Genomic DNA, 19,431 nt, shown 5'->3' on the forward strand with positions numbered 1-19,431 from the left:
TATATTTATTCAATGTATCCTGGTCATCTCCATCCACCATTAATGCCTCTCTCCAACTTCCCCTAGCATCCCCTTCTCTATCCTAATTTCATGTGCCTTTTTTATTAATAACCCAAGTTTCACTGGTGCTGCCCATGTACGCATGCGGTACCTTCCTGCAGCCACATACACAGAGGAGAAAGGCTCTGCTCTTCAGCAGCCAGCAACTGCAAGTAACTCCTCCTACGGGTGAGAGCTTAGGGACCTATTTTAATAATAGCAACAAATTTAAAATAATGGCTAACCAATTATATATATATATACATATGCATATGTATTTTATATGTATATACATGTGCTCATGAACTGGTGGATTTCCATATTCTTCGTATATCATTAGCTTTGGCTAACTTACTCCCTACCTTTCCCTCTCTCTAGACCCCTCGTCCCCACGTAAGCCTTTACCTCAGGTATATCCCCCATCCCTTCTCATGTCACCTACGCTCTCCCATCCCCTCTAACTGAAAGTTTCCCTTGGTTGGAAGATCACAGGTTTTCATACGGCTTTCTCGTGCACCCTTCTGCAACACCTTATTTCCTAGTCCTCACCTCCTCCATGCTTCCACCCCCAGCATCTCTCTCTACTCTACTCTACTCTCATTTACCCACAGTGCGGGTTCCTGGCTTCCATGTGTACCCCAGTGGGAATATACAAAACAAAGGAGTTAAAACTAAGATCCGTGTATGAGAAAGAACATTGTATAGCTTTCTTTCTGAGCCCGGGGGGGGCCTCAGTCAATGTGGGTTTTGCAGTTCCATCCATTTACCTGCCAGTTGAATAATGTCTTTTTTCTTCACAACTGAGTGATATCCCATTTTGAGTACCACAGTTTCCCTATCCACACATAAGCTGATGGACGTGTAGGTTGAGTCCATTTCCTACCTGTTGTGGATTGGCTGCAGTGCTGTGGCTGTGCAAGTGTCTCTGTGGTAGGGTAGAAAGTCTTCCAGGCCTGTGCCCAGGATTGGTGTAGCTGGGGCCCGTGGTAGTTCTGTTCTCCAGCTTTTAAGGACTCCCCAAACTGATTTTCCTTATAGCTGCATTAATTTGCACCCCACCCACAGTGAGTAAGGACTTACCCTTCCCCATATGCTCCCTAATATTTGCCATCAGACTTCTTCACAGCCATTCTGGCTGTAGTGCAATGGAATGCCAGTGATTTTAATATATACTTCTCTGACAGCTAAGCATGTTGATCAGTTTTTAAATTTTTTCCAGGCCATTTACCTTTCTTCTTTGAGGAGCCTATTGCCCAGTTCCATACTTTATTTTCAATTGGGTTGTTTGTCTTCTTTATGTTATTTTTTGAAGTATTTTGCATATTCTAGACACAAATCCCTCTCTGATAGATACACAACATGGATTCTCTCCCCTTGTGGGTTGCCTCCTCACCCAGCTGTCAGCTTCCTTTACTGTACAGAGTTCTTTAATTTCATGAGTTCCCATGTTGTCGGTTGTTGGCCTGACTTCTTGCACCATGAGAATCCTATTCAGAAAATAGTTGCCTTGGAGCTGGAGGAATGGCTCCACAGTTAAGAACTCTTATTACTCTTGCAGAAGACCCAGGGGTCCTGTTTACCCACATGATAACTCACAACCATCCATAATTGCAGTTCCAGGGATCTCATGCCCTCTTCTGGTTTCTGTGGGTACTGCACACACATGGTGCACAGACTTACATGCAGACAAAACCCATGCACTTAAAAAAATCTTTAAAAAAGAAAATATGTCCTTGTACTTATAAGTTGAAACACATTCCCTGCTTTATCCTCTGGCAGTTCCAGAGTCTCTTACACAAGTTCTTAATGTTTTAGAGTTGAATTTGCTTGGGGTGAGAAGTAAGGTTCAGCTGCATTTTCTGCAAGTAAAAATCCAGATCCTCCAATGCCATTTGCTAAAGATACTGCCTTTTCTCCAAATGTATGGGGTATTTTTTTGTCATAACTCATTTTGCCTAGACTTATATCTGAGCCTTCTTTTTTATTCTTCTGACATATGAGTTTGTTTTTAGTCCAGCATCATATACTTTTTAATACTAGTTGTTAAAACTTCAAAAAGAAAAAGCAAAAGTATCCTACAAAAAGTGGCACCTAAAATCGTGTTAAATGTAGAAAGTCTGTATCCTTTATAATCCTTCCAAACAAGTGGTCCCTCTGATGGCCATTCTCTTACAACAGAGCAGTGAGGAGATGTTGGCTTCTCCCTGAAGGTTGGAAGGCAGCTGTGCTGGAGCCCTAACACCTCCTCTGAGCCCAGCTTCATACTGCAGTCCAGTGAAGTTCGTCATTTCCCTGGCTGCTCACAAATGCCCCATGGGATGACTGTTTCTCCATTTGACAGCACCTAACCACACAGACAGAGTCATTCACTTGTCCAGGGTCAACTACCTACTGTAAAGTTTCACACCTAAGACTCTAACCTGGTCTAACTTCAGAACTGCCATTCTTGGTCCCCATTCCTGAAGGGAAGCAATGTCTCTGTGGTGCTATCTTTGCAGGCCCTGGCAACCACAGAGTTACAATTTGCTGGTTACAAGAAGAGTTTCTTTATCAGAACTCTTCTCCCACTGGAGTTACTTTAAATATTATATTAAAAACAACAATAAGGAAAATCAAAAATGCTGGAAAAGAAAGGCAAGACGGTGCTGAAAAATGCCAGTACACCATGGTCTTTTTATGGTCTTTGTCCATTCTGCATACATAATTATATGTATTCATAAAGGCTACTTTAAATAACTAGTTACAGTTGAAAAGCTAAGTATTATCAAATGATTAGTTTTCTCAGAAACGTTCAAAGATTTATTTTCATTTCCACCTCCACATTCTAGGTACCAATTTAAGCCTTTTCCAAGCCATATTCCAAAAACCGTGAACCCATACACACACACACATGCACACTTGCCACATATATTCATACATGTCAGCATGCACACACACACACATACACACACACATGCACAGTACACATCTGTCTTCTTGCAAACCATCAACATAGGATGCCTACACAGAAGGAATTCCCGGGGCTAGGGAAATGGCTCAGTCAGTAAAATGCCTGCCAGGCAAGCAAGAGAAACTGAGTTCAAGTCCTCAGAACAATGGAAAAGCTGGATGCCACATGCCTTATTCCAAGGGCTGTGGAGGCAGAGGCAGGAGAACCCTTGGGACTCCCTGGCCAACCAACATAGTAAGCAAGTAAGAAACTCTATCCCCCCAAATACGGTTGAGAGCAACTGAGGAAGACAGTGGACATCAATCAGTCTCTGCCCCCTACATGCACACACATGTACACACAAGCCCTGCACACATACACATCAAACAGAGAAAGAGACCGACACACTATGAGGCCATTGAAGAAGACATTATTATGGAACATAATTGAAACAATTAAGCTTTCTTTAAAAAAAAAAAACATTGAAAGAAAAGGTTTACTAGCAATAAAAATAATTGGAAAATTCTAGAAAGTACAAGAAAAGATTATGAGGTAAATTCCTTCTAATCTCATCCCATAAAGGTACCGCTGCTGGCACACTGATCTGCAGGCATTTTCCTGCAGCCTGCACACACAGCCCTGGGGAAAGTTACACAACACCATTCGGTGTTTATGATGCCGCTCCTAAACATGGCTTTAATTGCTACCCAGCAGCCCATTCTGCCGTAATTGTCTTAACCTTGCTCTTAGGTTTTGAATAATTAGATGAAAAACAAAGATTTAAATGGAAAGAAGTGTCTAGAAGAGGAATTGGGTTTTTACAGGAAATTAAAACACCAAACAACATATATCATAGATACTTGAACTCTGAGGTTGTAAAAAAAAATTATCACACTGATTTTCTCAGTGACATAAAATCACAATGAGAACACTTACTTTTTAATATAATACTTAAGTTATGCTTAGAATTTCATATGTCCATATAATGGTTTTGGATCCTGTCCACCTCCTCTCCACCCTGTAACCCGTCAATCCTTTCCCACTAGTTCATGCTGCTGATACACTGACTAGTCGGGGCCATTCACTGGAGCACGGTCTACCTACAAGGGGCCACACCCTTAGAGAACACTGACTCTCAAAGCCCCAGAAGCCATGAGCTCTTCACCGTTCCTCAGTTAGGAGCTAGGCTGGTGAGCCTCTGCCTCCATCCTGCTGGAAGGCTGGATGGCTTGATCACGTGAGTCAGCCACGGTTGCCGCAAGTTCATGAATGAAGCAGCCCTGCCATGTCTGGAAGGCGTTGTTTCACTCCAGTCCTCTCCAACTTCTGTCTCTTACAATCTTTCTGTCCCCTCTTTCGAGACAGTGCCTACCCTTGGGGGCTGGCTTGTCATGTAGACTGACATCATTCTCATTTAGTGATCAGAACAAATAACCCGATTTTCTATTGTTACCTTCATTTCAAGAATAAGGAAGATGACATCCAGAGAGCCGAAAGCACTTGGCAGACAGTCACACGTGGAGTAAGGAGTTGACCCTATGTCTGTCGGAAGGCAATGCTGGTTTCCTAATCAATACCTGTGTATAAAGATGACTAACTTTTGAATGTGTTCTGGTGATATCATTGGAAGTTCCCAACAATAATTTACTTCTAGTGTGCCTTAATAGTTTTTCAAATGTGGTTCATGGTGCTGAGACACCATGACCAAGACAACTTATAGAAGAGTTTATTTGGAGCTTAAAGTTTCAGAGGGTGAGAGTCCATGACCACCATGGCAAGGAGCATGGCACCTGAGAGGAAGCTGAGAGCTCACATCTTGATCCACACGCATGAGGCAGAGAGCGCTAGCTGGGAATGAGATGGGCTTTTTGAAACCTCCAAGCGCCCACCCCTACACCCCCGCCCCACCCTCGCAGTGACACACCTCCTCCAAGACTACACCTCCTAACTCTTTCAATTGGGAACCATGAATAGGAGCCAATGGGGGCCAGTCTCCTTCAAACCACTACTTAGTATAAGCAGATTAACTTGTTACACATCAATTCTGGAAAAAAATAGTCTACTGAAAGCCCAGAAGAGCTAAGGAAATCATCAGTAAATAATAAAATCCCTTGGTTGTGTCTAAAATGCTTAAAATTCAAATACGTTGGAGGTTTTCCTTGACTTTATTAAAAACGAAGTAGGGAGCTGCGTTAATTGCAGCTATTGCAATAAAGTCTGGGCTCTGAGACTGAGTGGAAATTGATGGCGCTAAAAGTATTCTGTAATTAAGTGAAAACTGTGCTCTGCCGCTAATTAGTCGGCTGTGACTTACTCTAAGTGGAAACAGTAAATCCTGCTGAATCTCATTAACGGGAGCCCAGCAGCCCCACCTCACCTAAGGTCTGTTTCCTATGGAGGTAGAATTTACACACAAACTCCTCTGGTGTGGAACACAGGAAAGGTGACCCAGGCATAGGCATAGGAAAGCCCTCTCTCTACCATTCAGATTATACAATGCTTCAAACCCCAAGGACTCTCCAGTGTCTGGCTTCCTAACATTGTGGAGACTCTGGCCTCTCAAATGCTGGATGGGGTGGGTAATGCCAATCAGCAAAGCATTGTATGATTCCCTTAGCAAGCTCTGTTTTTCCACTGCCGATGGATTGAACCCGCGTCTTTGAGAAACCGTTAAAGAAAACAGCCCCCTCATCTTCCCTCCAGACTTCTCAGTATTTGATCATAATAAGGCTTAAAGGAACTTGAAGGGAAACCAGTTTATGTGGGGGTTTTGTTGTTTTACTTTACTAAATAGTTATAAGAGCAAAACTTACCGCAGAAAATGCAGGAAATACAAAGTTTGAAGAAGAACCCCTGCACTCCACTGACCCCTCTGTCCACTGGTGACGTACCAGTGTACTGCCTCGTGTTACGAAGGCACAAAGTCTCGGTGGCTGTTGTGTGAGATTCTTGTTGGTGTCTACCAGGAAGACACAATAAAAAGAAATTTTTGTTTCATCCCCCACTTAGCCTCTATACCTGATGGTCATTCACTTCATTTCTAGCATCGCAGACATGCTGTCAGCCCACCTGCTTCCTCTGTGAGGGAAGATCTCTGCCAGGCAGACCACAGTTCTATGGTGGGAAAGCATGTTCCAGAACTCACAGAGATACAGTAGCTTGGAGTAATCACATTTGCTGACCCTTATTCCCTAAATATTTGGGTCCAAAATAAATAGGGTTGTGATGACCATTCAGGCAACTTTGAGGAAGAGTTCTTGTGCCAGGCTGCCAGCAGGGTAAAGAGTTACCCTCAGTCAACTTGATGGTGGGTCAGCAGATCACCAGATTCTAGGGTCTAGAATGGTTTGAGATGTGCAGGTGAAGAGCCTGAACCTCAGCTCCACGGGACACCTCAGCTGCTTCTCCTGTTTGGTCTAAAGAGAACAAATGACTCCCAAGTACCTGGAGAGTGGCAGAGCTGGGACACAAAGTCTCGGTGGCTAATGTAGTGCTAGGGATCAGGATCTTCCCACAACTAACAGCCACTGGGCCCAAAGTGATCTTCAGAAGTTTAGTTCTGTTTCCCTGCCAGCGGGAATCAGGGTTCCAGCCAGTGTCTCTCTCTGTTCCCTTACTCCTGATTTTGAGGTGAAGTCAGTGTGCCAGGAAATTGGCAGGAGGTATACACCAGTGTCCTACAAGCCAGAATCCACAACCCTTCCATCTTTCCTACTCCTGAGAAAACCTACAGTACTTGACTGGCCCCTAAATCCTTTGAGAGATTCACTCATTTCTCCTTGCTCTGGCCACCTAAAGAACTCTCTTCCTGTTTAATAACATTGAAGCCATCCAGGGCATCTCTCACAGAGAGTTTTGCCTTGGGATCCACACTGCCTTTCATGAAGCAAGAGGGTAAATGACCAGGCTTCCCCGACAGGATATGAATAGGAAAGTTAAAAGTTAAAAGTATATATTGATATACAGCCACCCTGCCACAGAAAAGATGAAGGTGCAGAGCCAAGCATGAGCTCCCTTCTTAGTACCAGAAAGCAAAGCTTGACACCGTAGGCTTGGATGCTAAGCAGGATTGGAATCCTATGGCTCCCTCACTGGGGCAATAACTCATGCTCACTTTCCTCCCGGCATGGTACTTAGCATAGGATAAAGCCAATTCTCCTTGTTTGTGCCCAGGTCCCTGCCCAGCCAGCCAAAGAGTGCTGTTCCAATTCTTTATATTCTAAGAGCAACTCAGGTCCAGGGATCCCTTCTTAAAATGTCTGCTACAGTGTCCAGTAGGTCACATCCATTAATGTCTGTTTTATGGTATCTTCAACTTGCTGTGGATGTATTTGCTGATGACTCTGTCATAAGTTTAGCAACAACTGTGGTGTATGTTTAGCTGATTCATTGGGATAGATGATGTTAGTGGCTATTTCTCTGTTGGAGAAAATCCTAGCTGGGGCTGGGGATGTGGTTCAGTTGGTAGAGCACTTGTCTAGAATGTGCAAATCCTTAGGTTTGATCCCCAGCCCTGCATAAACCCAATGTACTGCACACCTGTAATCCCAGCACTTAGGAGTTGGAGGCAGGAGGATCAAAACTTCAAAGTCATCCTCAGTTACACAGAGAGTTGTGGCCAGCCCAGAGTACATGAGATCCTCTTTCAAAAAAATGAAAAGTCAAGGCTGATCCACATTGACAAATGGGTACCCTGCAGAAGATCCGCCTGCTGCTGGGTGTCACCTACTGAAATCCTCCTCCTTCTTCCATTTGATCTATGAGTCAAATGTATCCCTAGGAACAAACACAGGCAAACACAGTGTGATTTTTCAGTCCACTCTCTTGGTTTCTCCTGTCTCTTAGTCAGATACGGAGTTCTGGGATAAGATGCAAGCAGAGTGGGAAGAAATGGCCCGGAGGAACTGGATATCGGAGAACCAAGAAGCCCAGAACCAAGTAACCGTGTCAGCCAGTGAGAAGGTAAGTCAAACTGCCCTCACATGCTGGTGGGTGCCTTCATACTCATCAGACCCTATGTTCTGGACCAGTCAGTAAGTATTTGTGAAAAATCTAAGAATTAAAGGCAATTTGATGTCAATCTGACCTAGAAGAAACCGTAATCGATGGAAAACGGGTAGCTCTGACATGTGAGGGTAGCTGGCCTGAAATGAAATGTCCCACAGTTTGTAACCTACCTACCCCAAACCCGCAAGGGCTCATCACCAGTCACCGGTCCTGGTAGTATAAAACCTAGGAGGTGATTCCGAGACTTCAGGCTGCATCTCCTGGAGTTACCACACTGTCAGCAAAGACTCTCAGTGGGGAAAAAAAAAAAAAAAAAAAAAACAACACTCTTCACACAACCAGGTCAAGCCCAAAGGGTTATGCAATGATACTCCACCGTGAAGAGCCCCGGAAAACACGAAAGTGCAGTGAACCACTAACCAGATTGCTCATTAATTCCTAGCAGCTTTGAGATCTCTGCCTTTAAAATCACTTAGTGAGAGGAAGACTCTAGAATTACTACAAGTATCCTGAAAGACAGAGAAATGGATGTTTCTTCAACAGAAAAAAAAAATCACATACATGTACGCATATATATATATGTACAGACACATGCACATATACACACATGTTTATGGATAAAAGTTTACCTCGTGGTTTAGAGATCTGGAATAAGTCTCAATAGTATTCAGTCCTGGGTGATTTTCAGGATATTTACTCAGTACAGCAAATCCTATGTAGCATGTACTCTGCGCTAGGTGGAGGGTGTGACGGTCAGTCTGGTGTAGGAAACTTCCATCGCCGTTCAAATGTCTCTCTCTTCCTCCCAGTGGCCTCTGTCCCTTAAGAGGTCGGGTAATCTCAAAACATATTTTTTTTTTAAGTAACTGCCTTTCCTACAAAGTGAATATCCGGTCTAGGTAAGGCAGGGAGATCACCAGGCCCCAGGCTGTCTTCCACACAGCTGAGGCCTGACTCAGCCCATGGCGGCATGTACCAGCAGACCCTCGGCTGCTGACACAGTGCCTCACCTTTCTACACACCCATGGGAAATGAAAGCCTCCACTGTTCTATCTAGACCATAGTAACTTCATCACCAGGTGTGTTTGTATCAGTCAAAGCAGAAGAATTTTCTGAACCTTTGTGCCAGGGAGGCAGCTACAAATAATATTCTCAAATATTCCAGGAGATAGTTTAGCCCCAGAGCAGACCAGCTACGTCCATATGGTCTAAAAAATTGTCCGTGGTCTTTGTCTAATGTGTCCCTTAACGAAGTCTAGCATAAGATAAGAAGCAAGTACAAAACAATCTGTTGCGGGAGGTCCTTCCGCCCCTCCAACCAATAGCTGCTGAGATACCAGCCCATTGGGGCGTGGTTTCTCTCCCTTTAAAAAAACGGCTACTTCCTCCGCTCGCTCTCTTCACTTCCTGCTCCTCTGGAGACTAGATTCCCTTTCTGGTTGCGCAGAGGGCTGTTGTCTGGGACGGTGATCTGTAAGTTTTTTTCTCTTTAAATAAATACCACTCTATTAATCATAATTCCAAACTGGTGTGGCATTGTTCGTGACTTATGCCTTCAACAATCCTCAAGCCTGGAGTTTTCACTGTAGTTTTATTTTAAAAAATAAATAAATAAGCCAGGCAGTAGTGGCACATGCTTTAATCCCAGCACTTGGGAAGTAGAGGCAGGCGGATCTCTGTGAATTCGAGGCCAGCCTGGTCTATAAGCCTGGTCTAGTTCCAGGACAGGCTCCAAAGCTACAGAGAAATCCTGTCTCGAAAAACCAAAAGAGAGAAAAGGAGAGAAGGAGGGAGGGAGGGAGGGAGGGAGGGAGAGAGAGAGAGAGAGAGAGAGAGAGAGAGAGAGAGAGAGAGAAAGAAAGAAAGAAAGAAAGAAAGAAAGAAAGAAAGAAAGAGAGAGAAAAGTTTTGAGACACTGGTTTATTTTGTAGCCCAGGCTGATCTCAAACTCAGGGTGATCCTCCTGCCTGAGCCTTCATTGTTAAGAATTCCAGGAATGAGCTACCCTATTACTCTGACTTTTTAAATAACCAAAATGTCATTCAATAAGGATTGAGTGAATAAATTTAGCATATCTACATAAATAATTTTAGTGACACAGGATAACCACGATCCAAAACTAAGTAGGGTATAGGTTAAAGACTGGGTGTGAGCCTTCTCTCTAAGTTGAATATTCATAGAACATTCTAGATGAGTGCTTGCATATTTTGTGTTAAACACTTACAAGAGAAAAGTACCTATATTTTTAAAAAGATGTGTTTTCAGTAGGGGCACCTGTATTGCCCAATGAGGCAATAAGTTGTCCAGAGATGGGCTGGGTGTAAGGATGAGGAAGACAGTGACATGTCACATTGTAGCCTCTTTGCATCACAGGGCTATTACTTTCACACCGAGAATCCCTTCAAGGACTGGCCTGGAGCATTTGAAGAAGGCTTAAAGAGGTTGAAGGAAGGGGACCTGCCTGTCACCATTCTGTTCATGGAAGCAGCAATTCTTCAGGACCCGGGGGACGCTGAGGTGGGATTCCCCTTCCTCTGTCACACTGGGAAAGTGCCTGAGTGTGCTAAGACATCGGAATGAGACAGGATGCTACAGGGTGCACCTTCAGCAAGGTTTACAAAGCAGGTCCCCTGGTTCAGGCTGCTCTTGTTAGAAAGCTGCCCATCACCCACTTTCTAATTACTTTCTAATCTTTGAGATCCAGAGTCTCCAAAGATGAAAATTGAGGACAGGAAACACAAACAAAAGTAGCCAACCTGAGCCAGGCATGGTGGTGCACACCTTTAATCTCAACGCCGCAGGGAGGAGCAAAGGCAGGCAGAGCCAGCCTGGTTTACATACAGAGACCATGTATCCATCTAAAAAATAAATAAATCAAAAATGAGCATGAGGCTTGCCCGTGGTTTTCATGGAGGAATATGACTTTTGTCTGGGTCTCAAGTCACATCATATCTTACCCCTGGTTTACTCAGCCCACATTTATAGACCTTTTACTGGGTTCCCAAAACCGCACTGAGTCCTGGCACAGAATGAAGAACTGGGGAAATGCGCTATAGTTACAAAGACAGCTTCATGGTGCATCTGCGGAGCTGAGTAAACAAAGCGAGGAAAGGCATCTCAGAGTAGAGCAGGAGTGTGTGGCGGGTCCTCCCTCTAGGCCACATCCCTATCATTAAGCTTGCTCCCCACAGGGCATCACAGCCGAACTAACTAAAATGGCAAGCAGTCTGCTTCGTTTTGCATTGTTAACAGTCTGGTGTGTGTGTGTGTGTGTGTGTGTGTGTGTGTGTGTGTGTGTGTGTGTGTTTCTTGTGTTGGTTTGGGTTTTTGTTTGTTTGTTTGGCGTTTCGTTTTGTTTCATTTTGTTTTGTTTTGTTTTCGTAGGCATGGCAGTTTCTTGGTATAACCCAGGCAGAGAATGAAAATGAACAAGCAGCCATTGTCGCCCTCCAGAGGTAGATGAAGCTAAGTGCAAAATTGTGGGCCTGGGGGACGCGCGGAACTTAACCTCCTCTCCAAGAGGAGAGGGAAGCATTTGTCCAAGGCCTGTGCTGGAATGCCGTGTTCCACTCACACATAGCTCTGATGGGATAATTTCCCAAACCATAAAGCTTCTCAGTCTACAAACCAATTCTCGTTTCTAAAACCAAAGAAAGTCTGTGTTAAAAGCAATCTGAAGTCAGACTCAATGAATCAATAGACTCCAATGCCTTTCACAACTCCAGAAGTTTTCTTCAAAAAAGAATGCATTTAAATTACTGACTGCAGGTGGAGATCGCTTAGGTTGGAGAAGGGACAGAGTGTAGACTCGCCCACTGTGGTTGGTATCTCACAGTATAAGTTGATTGGGGTGTTGCCTGAGAGCCATTTCCTTGGGAGTTAGGGAAAGCCAAGACTTCAAAGATCATGTGCAAGACAGACGGCATTTGAACCGCCATCCCATGATGCAAAAATCTAGCACACACTGAGTCAGTGGCTCCTAACTCTGCATGCAAATGCACAATGGGATTCTTTTTTAAGATGCCCTAGAGTCTGAGTCCTGGACACTCTCAGAAATCATGATTTACTTGGTTAGGACTGAGGAAGCATGCGTCATTAGCACCAGAATCTCCCAGGGGTTCTGAAGCACACTCAGGGTTTGCTGCTGCCTTTCTGAAGCCCTGGGAACTTGCTGCTCCAAGCCGTAGGCGGATCCTACCAGGGTGTGCATCATCTGGGGGCTTGTCGGACCCTCCCACGTGAGGTCCCACTGCAGTCCCCCAGTGCTAGATGTGTGTAGTACAAAGTCCCTCTTTTGCACTTTTAAATTTGGAAAGTCGTGCCGGAGGCCAGTAGAAGGGAACTCAGGGGGGCAACAATAGCCTGAGACATGTACAAGCCTGCATTAGTAGTCTAGAAACAGAGTCCCCTCTCTTTTGCAAAACATTGTACAGCCATTTTATATCTCTGTACATCAACATTTTGTTCAAGTCCAACTTAGGGGAGTTAAGATAATAGAGCTGCAGTTAAATAATATTCTCTCTTTATCATATAGCAGCCACACTTTAGCAAAGTTTATTAACGTTATCAAAACCAGATCTGAAAAAGTGGGCCCAGTGTTTAACAGCACTGGCTGCTCCTGCAGAGGACCCTGGTTCAGCTCCCATCACCTACATGGTAGTTCACTGTTGGGGACTACAGACCCTCAGACCCTGCAGCTGCTCTGAGCACGAGACCCTGATGGCAGGGGAATGGGTTCTGGTGGGTCTGCAGCTGAAAGAGGCTGAGAGCTGGGGCATGACCAGAGCCCTATATAAGCTGCCCCCGAGCACAATAAAGCGGGCATTCTTGGCATTCTTGTATCAAGACACATGTGTCCTTGTGTCTCTGTCTGCATTCCCTGCTCACGTACCGTCCCGTAGTGCAGGTGCTACAGTTCACAACCGTTTGTAAACTCCATTTCCAGAGGATCCAGCCCCTCCCCTGACCTCCCTGTGTACCAGGCTCAAACGTGGTACATAGATATACATGCAGGCAAAACACTCACATAAGATAAAATAAACATTTTTAAAACACAAAGTTGCAAATCTAGCTGTCATGAGGATGCTTTAGCCTCTTTAAAAACCACACTCTTTGATCTGGGTTCTCATTTGGAGAAATAAAGTACTTTCCAGTGACTTGACATAATTTAACTTCTGCAATTTTTAATTAATAAGGGCTTCAAGGCTGCATAATTGATCTGTTTTGTCTTCTCTCGAGATGCCTGGAGTTGCAGCCCAACAACTTGAAAGCTCTGATGGCTTTGGCTGTGAGTTACACTAACACCGGTCATCAGCAGGATGCCTGCGAGGCTCTGAAGAACTGGATTAGGCAGAACCCAAAGTACAAATACCTTGTAAAGAACAAGAAGAGCTCTCCAGGCCTCACTCGGCGGATGTCTAAGTCCCCAGTTGACAGGTTGTCCTCATTCTATGTCGAATCCTATTACTATGACAAAATACCTGGGGCCAGCAATTTATACAGAGGAAAGGTTCCTTTGAGCTGGCATTTTTAAAGGGTTGGACGATGGTCAATTAGCCTAGGGTTTTAAGAACTGTGATGGGACGATACATCAAAGTAAAGGCATATAGTCCAGGGGGTAGTTCACCTCATGGTGGCTGGGGAAGAGGGGGAGATAGCAAGATTCCCCATATCTCCTTCCTGCCCTGCTTCCATGACCTGACTTTCTTCCATCAGGCCTCCACTTTTCAAAGGTTCTACCACCTCCCCACAGCACCACAGACTGGATTTTTTGGGTACACATATCTAAACTCAGAAGCTGACCTTTAGACACAATGACCTGCTTTGTGGCTACTTATAGACATTTACCCATATTTCAAATTCAGGTGCTTTGGAATTAATGCCAATACCCTGAGAACTAGGGTTGAATACACTTAAGTCCCTTGTTGGAGGAAATCTGAGTTGAATCTCATTGGTCAGTTCAGCTTCAAGGACGGAACTCTGGGTCAATGGAGTTCTCCCATGAGGACCTTCTGTAACATGGCTTGCATATGTGCCTTGTTGTATATTTGTGATGACTCATGATTGACTGTATTGTTTTTATAATCCAGTATTAGTAGTCCTCTCATGAAGCTAAAATATATATCAATTAATTTTTAATTTTATGCATATGGGCATTTTGCCTGAATGTAGATTATGTGTACCCTATGCATGCCTGGTTACCTGCAGAGACCAAAAGAGGGTATTGATCCCCAGAACTGGAGTTACAGGCCATTGTTAGCCACATGTGGGGGCTGGGAATCAAACCCAGGTCTTCCACAAGAGTAATAAGTGCTCGTAGATACTGAGCTGTTGCTCTAGTCCCTAAACTATTTTTTTAAAAAAAAAGCTTTTCAATATGGGGCAAGAGGAGTGGCTTAGCAGTTAAGAGACCATGGTTCTCTTTCAAAGAACCCAAGTTCAGTTCCCAGCAGCCATACCAAACACCACACAACCACCTGTAGCTCTGGCTCCAGGTGATCCAACGTCCTGGATACTGAATCAGATTTTTTTCCTTCATAGCTCTGTTCTGGAAGGAGTGAAGGAACTCTACCTGGAAGCTGCCCACCAAAATGGTGACATGATAGACCCGGACCTGCAGACAGGTCTTGGGGTTCTCTTCCACCTGAGCGGGGAATTCAACAGAGCAATTGATGCATTTAATGCTGCCTTAACTGTTCGGCCAGAGGTAAGGAATCCCAGCACAACAAAACACCTTGGGGATGGGGGGGGGCGGGTTGTAGCAAACAAACTTTCAGAAGTGATCCTTGGTACATTCCTTCATTTTATCTCTGCCTCTGGTGAGTTCAAGGACAGATGACAGACCACTGCCGCTGTCCATGCCAAAATGCCTGAAATGAAAGTGTGAAATACAAGACATCCAGTGACCACAGCTCTTCAAGGAATGACAGTCCTTTCCACCCAGTGAACCAGGGGGAAATTTTAATAATTCACCTCCCTACAGACCTGTTCATGAGCCCTGACTAAGCCCTCAGCCATCTCGCTTCGGCTGTAAAGCTCAGAGGTGGGAGCACTCCACGATGCTCCTGGGTATTAAGTAACTCCTGTCTTTGTCATAAGGATTACTCCTTGTGGAACCGTCTTGGGGCAACCCTGGCTAATGGAGACCGCAGTGAGGAAGCTGTGGAGGCCTACACGAGAGCCCTGGAGATCCAGCCGGGCTTCATCCGGTCCAGATACAACCTGGGGATCAGCTGCATCAACCTGGGTGCCTACAGGTGAAGTATGCCTGGGTTCAGACAAGTTACTCGGGGGCTAACACCCATGTAAGTCTGTATGAACTATTAATAGTCCAACATTTAATTTTTCCATTTAAGGAAAAAAGAATCTTGGAGAGGGAGAAAGCCAGAGGGACTTTGGGAGGCTCAGAGCCGTGTTGGGCAAAGCCAAGCCAAGAATACAGTTCTTCTACAGCATCAGATAGAATTAGTCAGGGAAGAAAAAATATGGTGGATCTATTGTTTAAAACACAATAAAGTTAAGGAGGACAAAATTAAATGGTGGCTTATTGTTTGAAATGCCCTGGTACAGTTATGGGCCCAAAAAGCTGCAAAGCCATTGAAGATCCAGGAGCTCAGCTGTCCCCCACCCCCACTCTCGTTTCAGGATGTCTTTGTACTTCCTACAAATGCTGAAAATACCAAAGCCTTGAGCTAATGTGAGCTTTGTCTATCAATACTTGTGGTGTCAGAAATTAAAGCACTCTAAGAGCTTCACTGGAAAGTAATAGAACATTGCATAGCAATAGGAATGACATGCTTTACAAGAAAATAACCACTTTCCAAAACCAAACTGTACCAGGAAAGAAGAGTAGCCAAGCGCGTTGGAGAATTCCTGTACTATCTTGCTCCCTAGAGCCAGTTTCTTTCTGCCTTTGTATTCTGTCTGTTGGGCTGCCTCACGTACCTCCCCAGGCAGTAGGTAGGCAGGTGAGCAGCTGAGGAGGGGAAAGTGAAAAAGGTCACCAGCCTCTCAGTTTCATAATGAAAATCATTTGCCCGCACAAGCCCCAGGCTCCCCAGACCACATGGGAGAACTATTGATCTTAACCATAAGAGCTTTTATATGAATTGACTCCAGGGTACTTTACAGCCAAATCCTAAAATGCCTCCTGCTATCCCTATTATTCACTTAGAGACTGAAGCTCTGCAAAGAAATTTGCCTAAGGCTAAACACCTGGGAGTGAAGGCCAGCCAGTCTAGCTAAGAAGCTTATTATTTCAGTCACTACCAGGCAAGCCTAGACCACCTTGCTTTTAAGGAGGGCTGTTTCTTCCCTTAAAGACAGGTCACATCTGCACACAGATAACGTCTCCAGGTCGCGTTCCCTGAACAGAGGAAATGCATCAAAGTAGCCTCCCTCTTTTCTGCTCCCAAAGTAAAACAGACTTTCCTCCTCCCTGTCTGGCCACTGTATTTAACAATAATTGTTCACAAGAGAGTAACTAGAGAACCTGAAAGCCATCCCTGGGAGCCCCCTCACCCTGGAGAAGAGACCTAGGGCGTGGCAGGGAAGCAGCTGTTTATTTTAGTGTGCTGACTCTGGCGTTCACTGGATCTGAAGCTGTGCCTTTCTCTCTTTTTAGAGAAGCGGTCAGCAATTTTCTCACGGCCCTCAGTTTGCAAAGAAAGAGCAGGAACCAGCAGCAAGTCCCTCACCCTGCCATCTCGGGGAACATCTGGGCTGCCCTTAGAATTGCACTGTCGCTGATGGACCAGCCAGAACTCTTCCAGGCAGCCAACCTTGGTGACTTGGATGTCCTCCTGAGAGCTTTCAACTTGGATCCTTGAAGGAAAAGAAAGAAATGCAGAATAATCCCTCATCTGGTATTATACTAAAAAGGGACAAAACTATTTTATTATGAATTTCAAAAAAAAATTTTTTTTAAAGGATAAAGCAGAGAGTCAAAAGGCCATGGTCATGTAGCCCAAGAGAACTAACTGATTACTACAGACAATACCTGGTCTCTGTTCAGACCCAAAAGCACAAAGTCAAGGTCGGGTTCAAGAGAAGAACCAAGCTTCTCATGACAAAGAAAGATAAGGTAACTGTGTACACTCTTCCAAGTTACCAGTGGACTTTGAGTTATCCTGTCCCCAGTCGTCGCGTGGGGACACACCTGAGGAGCCTGTTCATGGGACCTGGCGAGACAGTTTGTCTGCAGTCAGTGAACTCAGGCTGTCTTCGCCTTTCATGAGACTGAACATATAGTCCGGGCCATTGGCGCATGCACACATACAACCTGACTAAAGGCAGGCGTCGCTTCCCCCTCCTCCCGTTTTAACTTTTACTAGAAGCCTTTGTTTCCAGAGAGAGAGAGAGAGAGAAGTCTGCTGGCAAAAGCAGTTTTTGCACTAGACGTTTTGCTGTTCCCAATGAAATCCTGTCTAGGATTGTACATAAGCACTTTAATATCTTATTTATGCCTTGCTGAGCTTCCGGTTTGTTGCTCCAGCTTCTAACTTGGGGAGGGGGGGCGGGGGCTGGAGGCTTTGAGACAGATTTGTTAGCTCAATGGACCAAATAAAAAATTCTGAGAGGAGTTTTTTCTTAGCGCAGGGTTTTGAAGGCGCCTTGGCATAGGATGTAAATATGTTAAACCCAGTTCTTTGCTTGCTTTCTGGGACTCTGGATCTCAGTGGGAAGCAAAATTCTGCCTCTGCATTCTCCCTGCAGAAGGAAGGCCGACTTTCTGCGATTTCTAATGAGTGTGTGTTAACTTGTTTTCATACATGTTTTCCGGCTTTCTAACTGCCCTGCACAATGGCACTCCGTTTAAACTCTCCCTGTTTCAAATGGTATTTCTTAAGCGTGATAAATACATTTTTCCTAAAGTTGACGTGTTTCCTCAGTTCCATGATAGCCCACACTGTCCACCTCCTCAAGCTGTGAGGGACAGAAGGTCACGTTTGTGGCTGAGCTATGCTGAGTAGCAGAGTTCTCCTCTGAAGGAGGTGCCCCTTGGGCTCTAATTTAAACACTCCACGAGAACCAGGCCTTCGCCATCGGCAGGGACGTCTTGCTTAGCTGTTAACCTTCCAAATACGTCTTCGGATTACTCTGTGGATGTTCAGGCTTGGTGGTTATTTAAAAAGAGTTAGAAAAATGTTGGCAAAACGCTAACCAAAACACCATTTATGCTCAGCTCTAATTCTAGTAAGCCGTCCTAGTCTCTGTTGCCTTGTGCCTTCCCACCTTCAGAATCCTCCTAAAAGCAGCCTGGTCCCAGCTTTTTCATGCCCTTTGCTTACTAATAACTCTCTCCACTAACACTTGTAGTTACCAGAAACCACATTTTGGGTCAGAGCAGATTAACTGACTGTGAAATTACCTACTCCTGATTGAAAATGTGCCCAGAGGCTGGCTGAAACCACTCCGTCACCATGGAGTCCCTGGATTGTGAAAGACATGACGTTCACAGGTGACTACAAGTCCTCAAGGCTTATCTGTCACACGAGCTTTCTGTCTTCTAAGGGCAAGCTAATGAGAGCACTGTAGGTGTCAGGCTTTGCTCTTCATTGTCAGTGTTCCCTAAGATGGAGCCGTGGCCCCAGTTCCACAGGAGGACACAGGCATTAAGACATCCACTCGGGGGCACGGCAACATATCCCGTTAGCCTTTAACAGCTGAGCCATCTCTCCATCTCTGGCCCATGCTTTCTATTAGTCTGTGCAGCAAAGCAAACCTCAGATGTATTCTGAAGAGCATATTTTTCTGGACCAGTGGTTCTCAACTCCTGGGTCGTGGCCCCTGTGGCAAACTTCTATCTCCAAAAATATTCACATTATAATTCATAAAAGTAGCAGATTTACGGTTACAAAGTAACAACAAAAATAATTTTATGGTGGGGGGAGTCACCACAACATGAGGAACTATATTAAAGGGTCACAGCATTAGGAAGGTTGAGAGCCTCTGCTCTAGAATGTTAAAAACAGACGGCGAAGACCTCTTTGGGCCAGATGAGACCATGGCATTGCCTGCTTGAACGTTGCCGATAGTGCAGTGACCATTCCTGCCTTCTTCCCCACTCCAAATGTCACCTACTGGCCACCTGGTTTGGATTCCTCAGAGACCTTTCCAAGCCTGTAAATGAAGGGTTCAAAGCAACCTTCCTGCTCATTCTGTTCACACTGCTCTCCCTGGCCCTCAGCAGCAGCCCCTGATCGTGCCAGGATAAAGACCCGCTACACCCTCAGACCAGTGGCCACTTCCCACAGGAGCTCAGGCTCAGCCTGCCTAGTACAATGGCGGGAAATTTTATTTCATTTGATTGTTGCTAAGTGGTGTCACATGCGCTGTGGCCCAAGTTTCTTTAACTGGAATACCAAGTAGCTTCAAAGTCCAGGGAGTTATTTTAGGGGACAGCTGACAGTTTTCCACTTCGTCATTCTGTAGCATTTTGTAGGACTTTCTCCACG

At 44.9% G+C, this 19,431-nt stretch overlaps 1 protein-coding gene across 2 annotated transcripts in view; it reads left to right on the plus strand.

The window, feature by feature from the left end:
• The window catches only part of Pex5l (peroxisomal biogenesis factor 5 like), a 143,722-nt gene extending 126,262 nt beyond the window's left edge, over positions 1 to 17,460 (plus strand). For both annotated transcript variants that reach the window (XM_050138377.1, XM_050138378.1), the window contains 7 exons: positions 7,814 to 7,930; positions 10,349 to 10,492; positions 11,360 to 11,430; positions 13,214 to 13,411; positions 14,516 to 14,681; positions 15,074 to 15,231; positions 16,599 to 17,460. In XM_050138377.1, coding sequence (XP_049994334.1) covers positions 7,814 to 7,930; positions 10,349 to 10,492; positions 11,360 to 11,430; positions 13,214 to 13,411; positions 14,516 to 14,681; positions 15,074 to 15,231; positions 16,599 to 16,803 — 1,059 coding nt within the window. In that variant the 3' untranslated portion in view covers positions 16,804 to 17,460. The remainder of the gene's footprint in view (positions 1 to 7,813; positions 7,931 to 10,348; positions 10,493 to 11,359; positions 11,431 to 13,213; positions 13,412 to 14,515; positions 14,682 to 15,073; positions 15,232 to 16,598) is intronic.
• The last annotated feature ends 1,971 nt before the right edge of the window (positions 17,461 to 19,431 follow it).

The sequence above is a fragment of the Alexandromys fortis genome, unplaced genomic scaffold (assembly GCF_014885135.2).
Source record: "Alexandromys fortis isolate MF-2015 unplaced genomic scaffold, M_Fortis_MF-2015_v1.1 scaffold_15, whole genome shotgun sequence".
NCBI classification, from domain to species: Eukaryota; Metazoa; Chordata; class Mammalia; order Rodentia; family Cricetidae; genus Alexandromys; species Alexandromys fortis.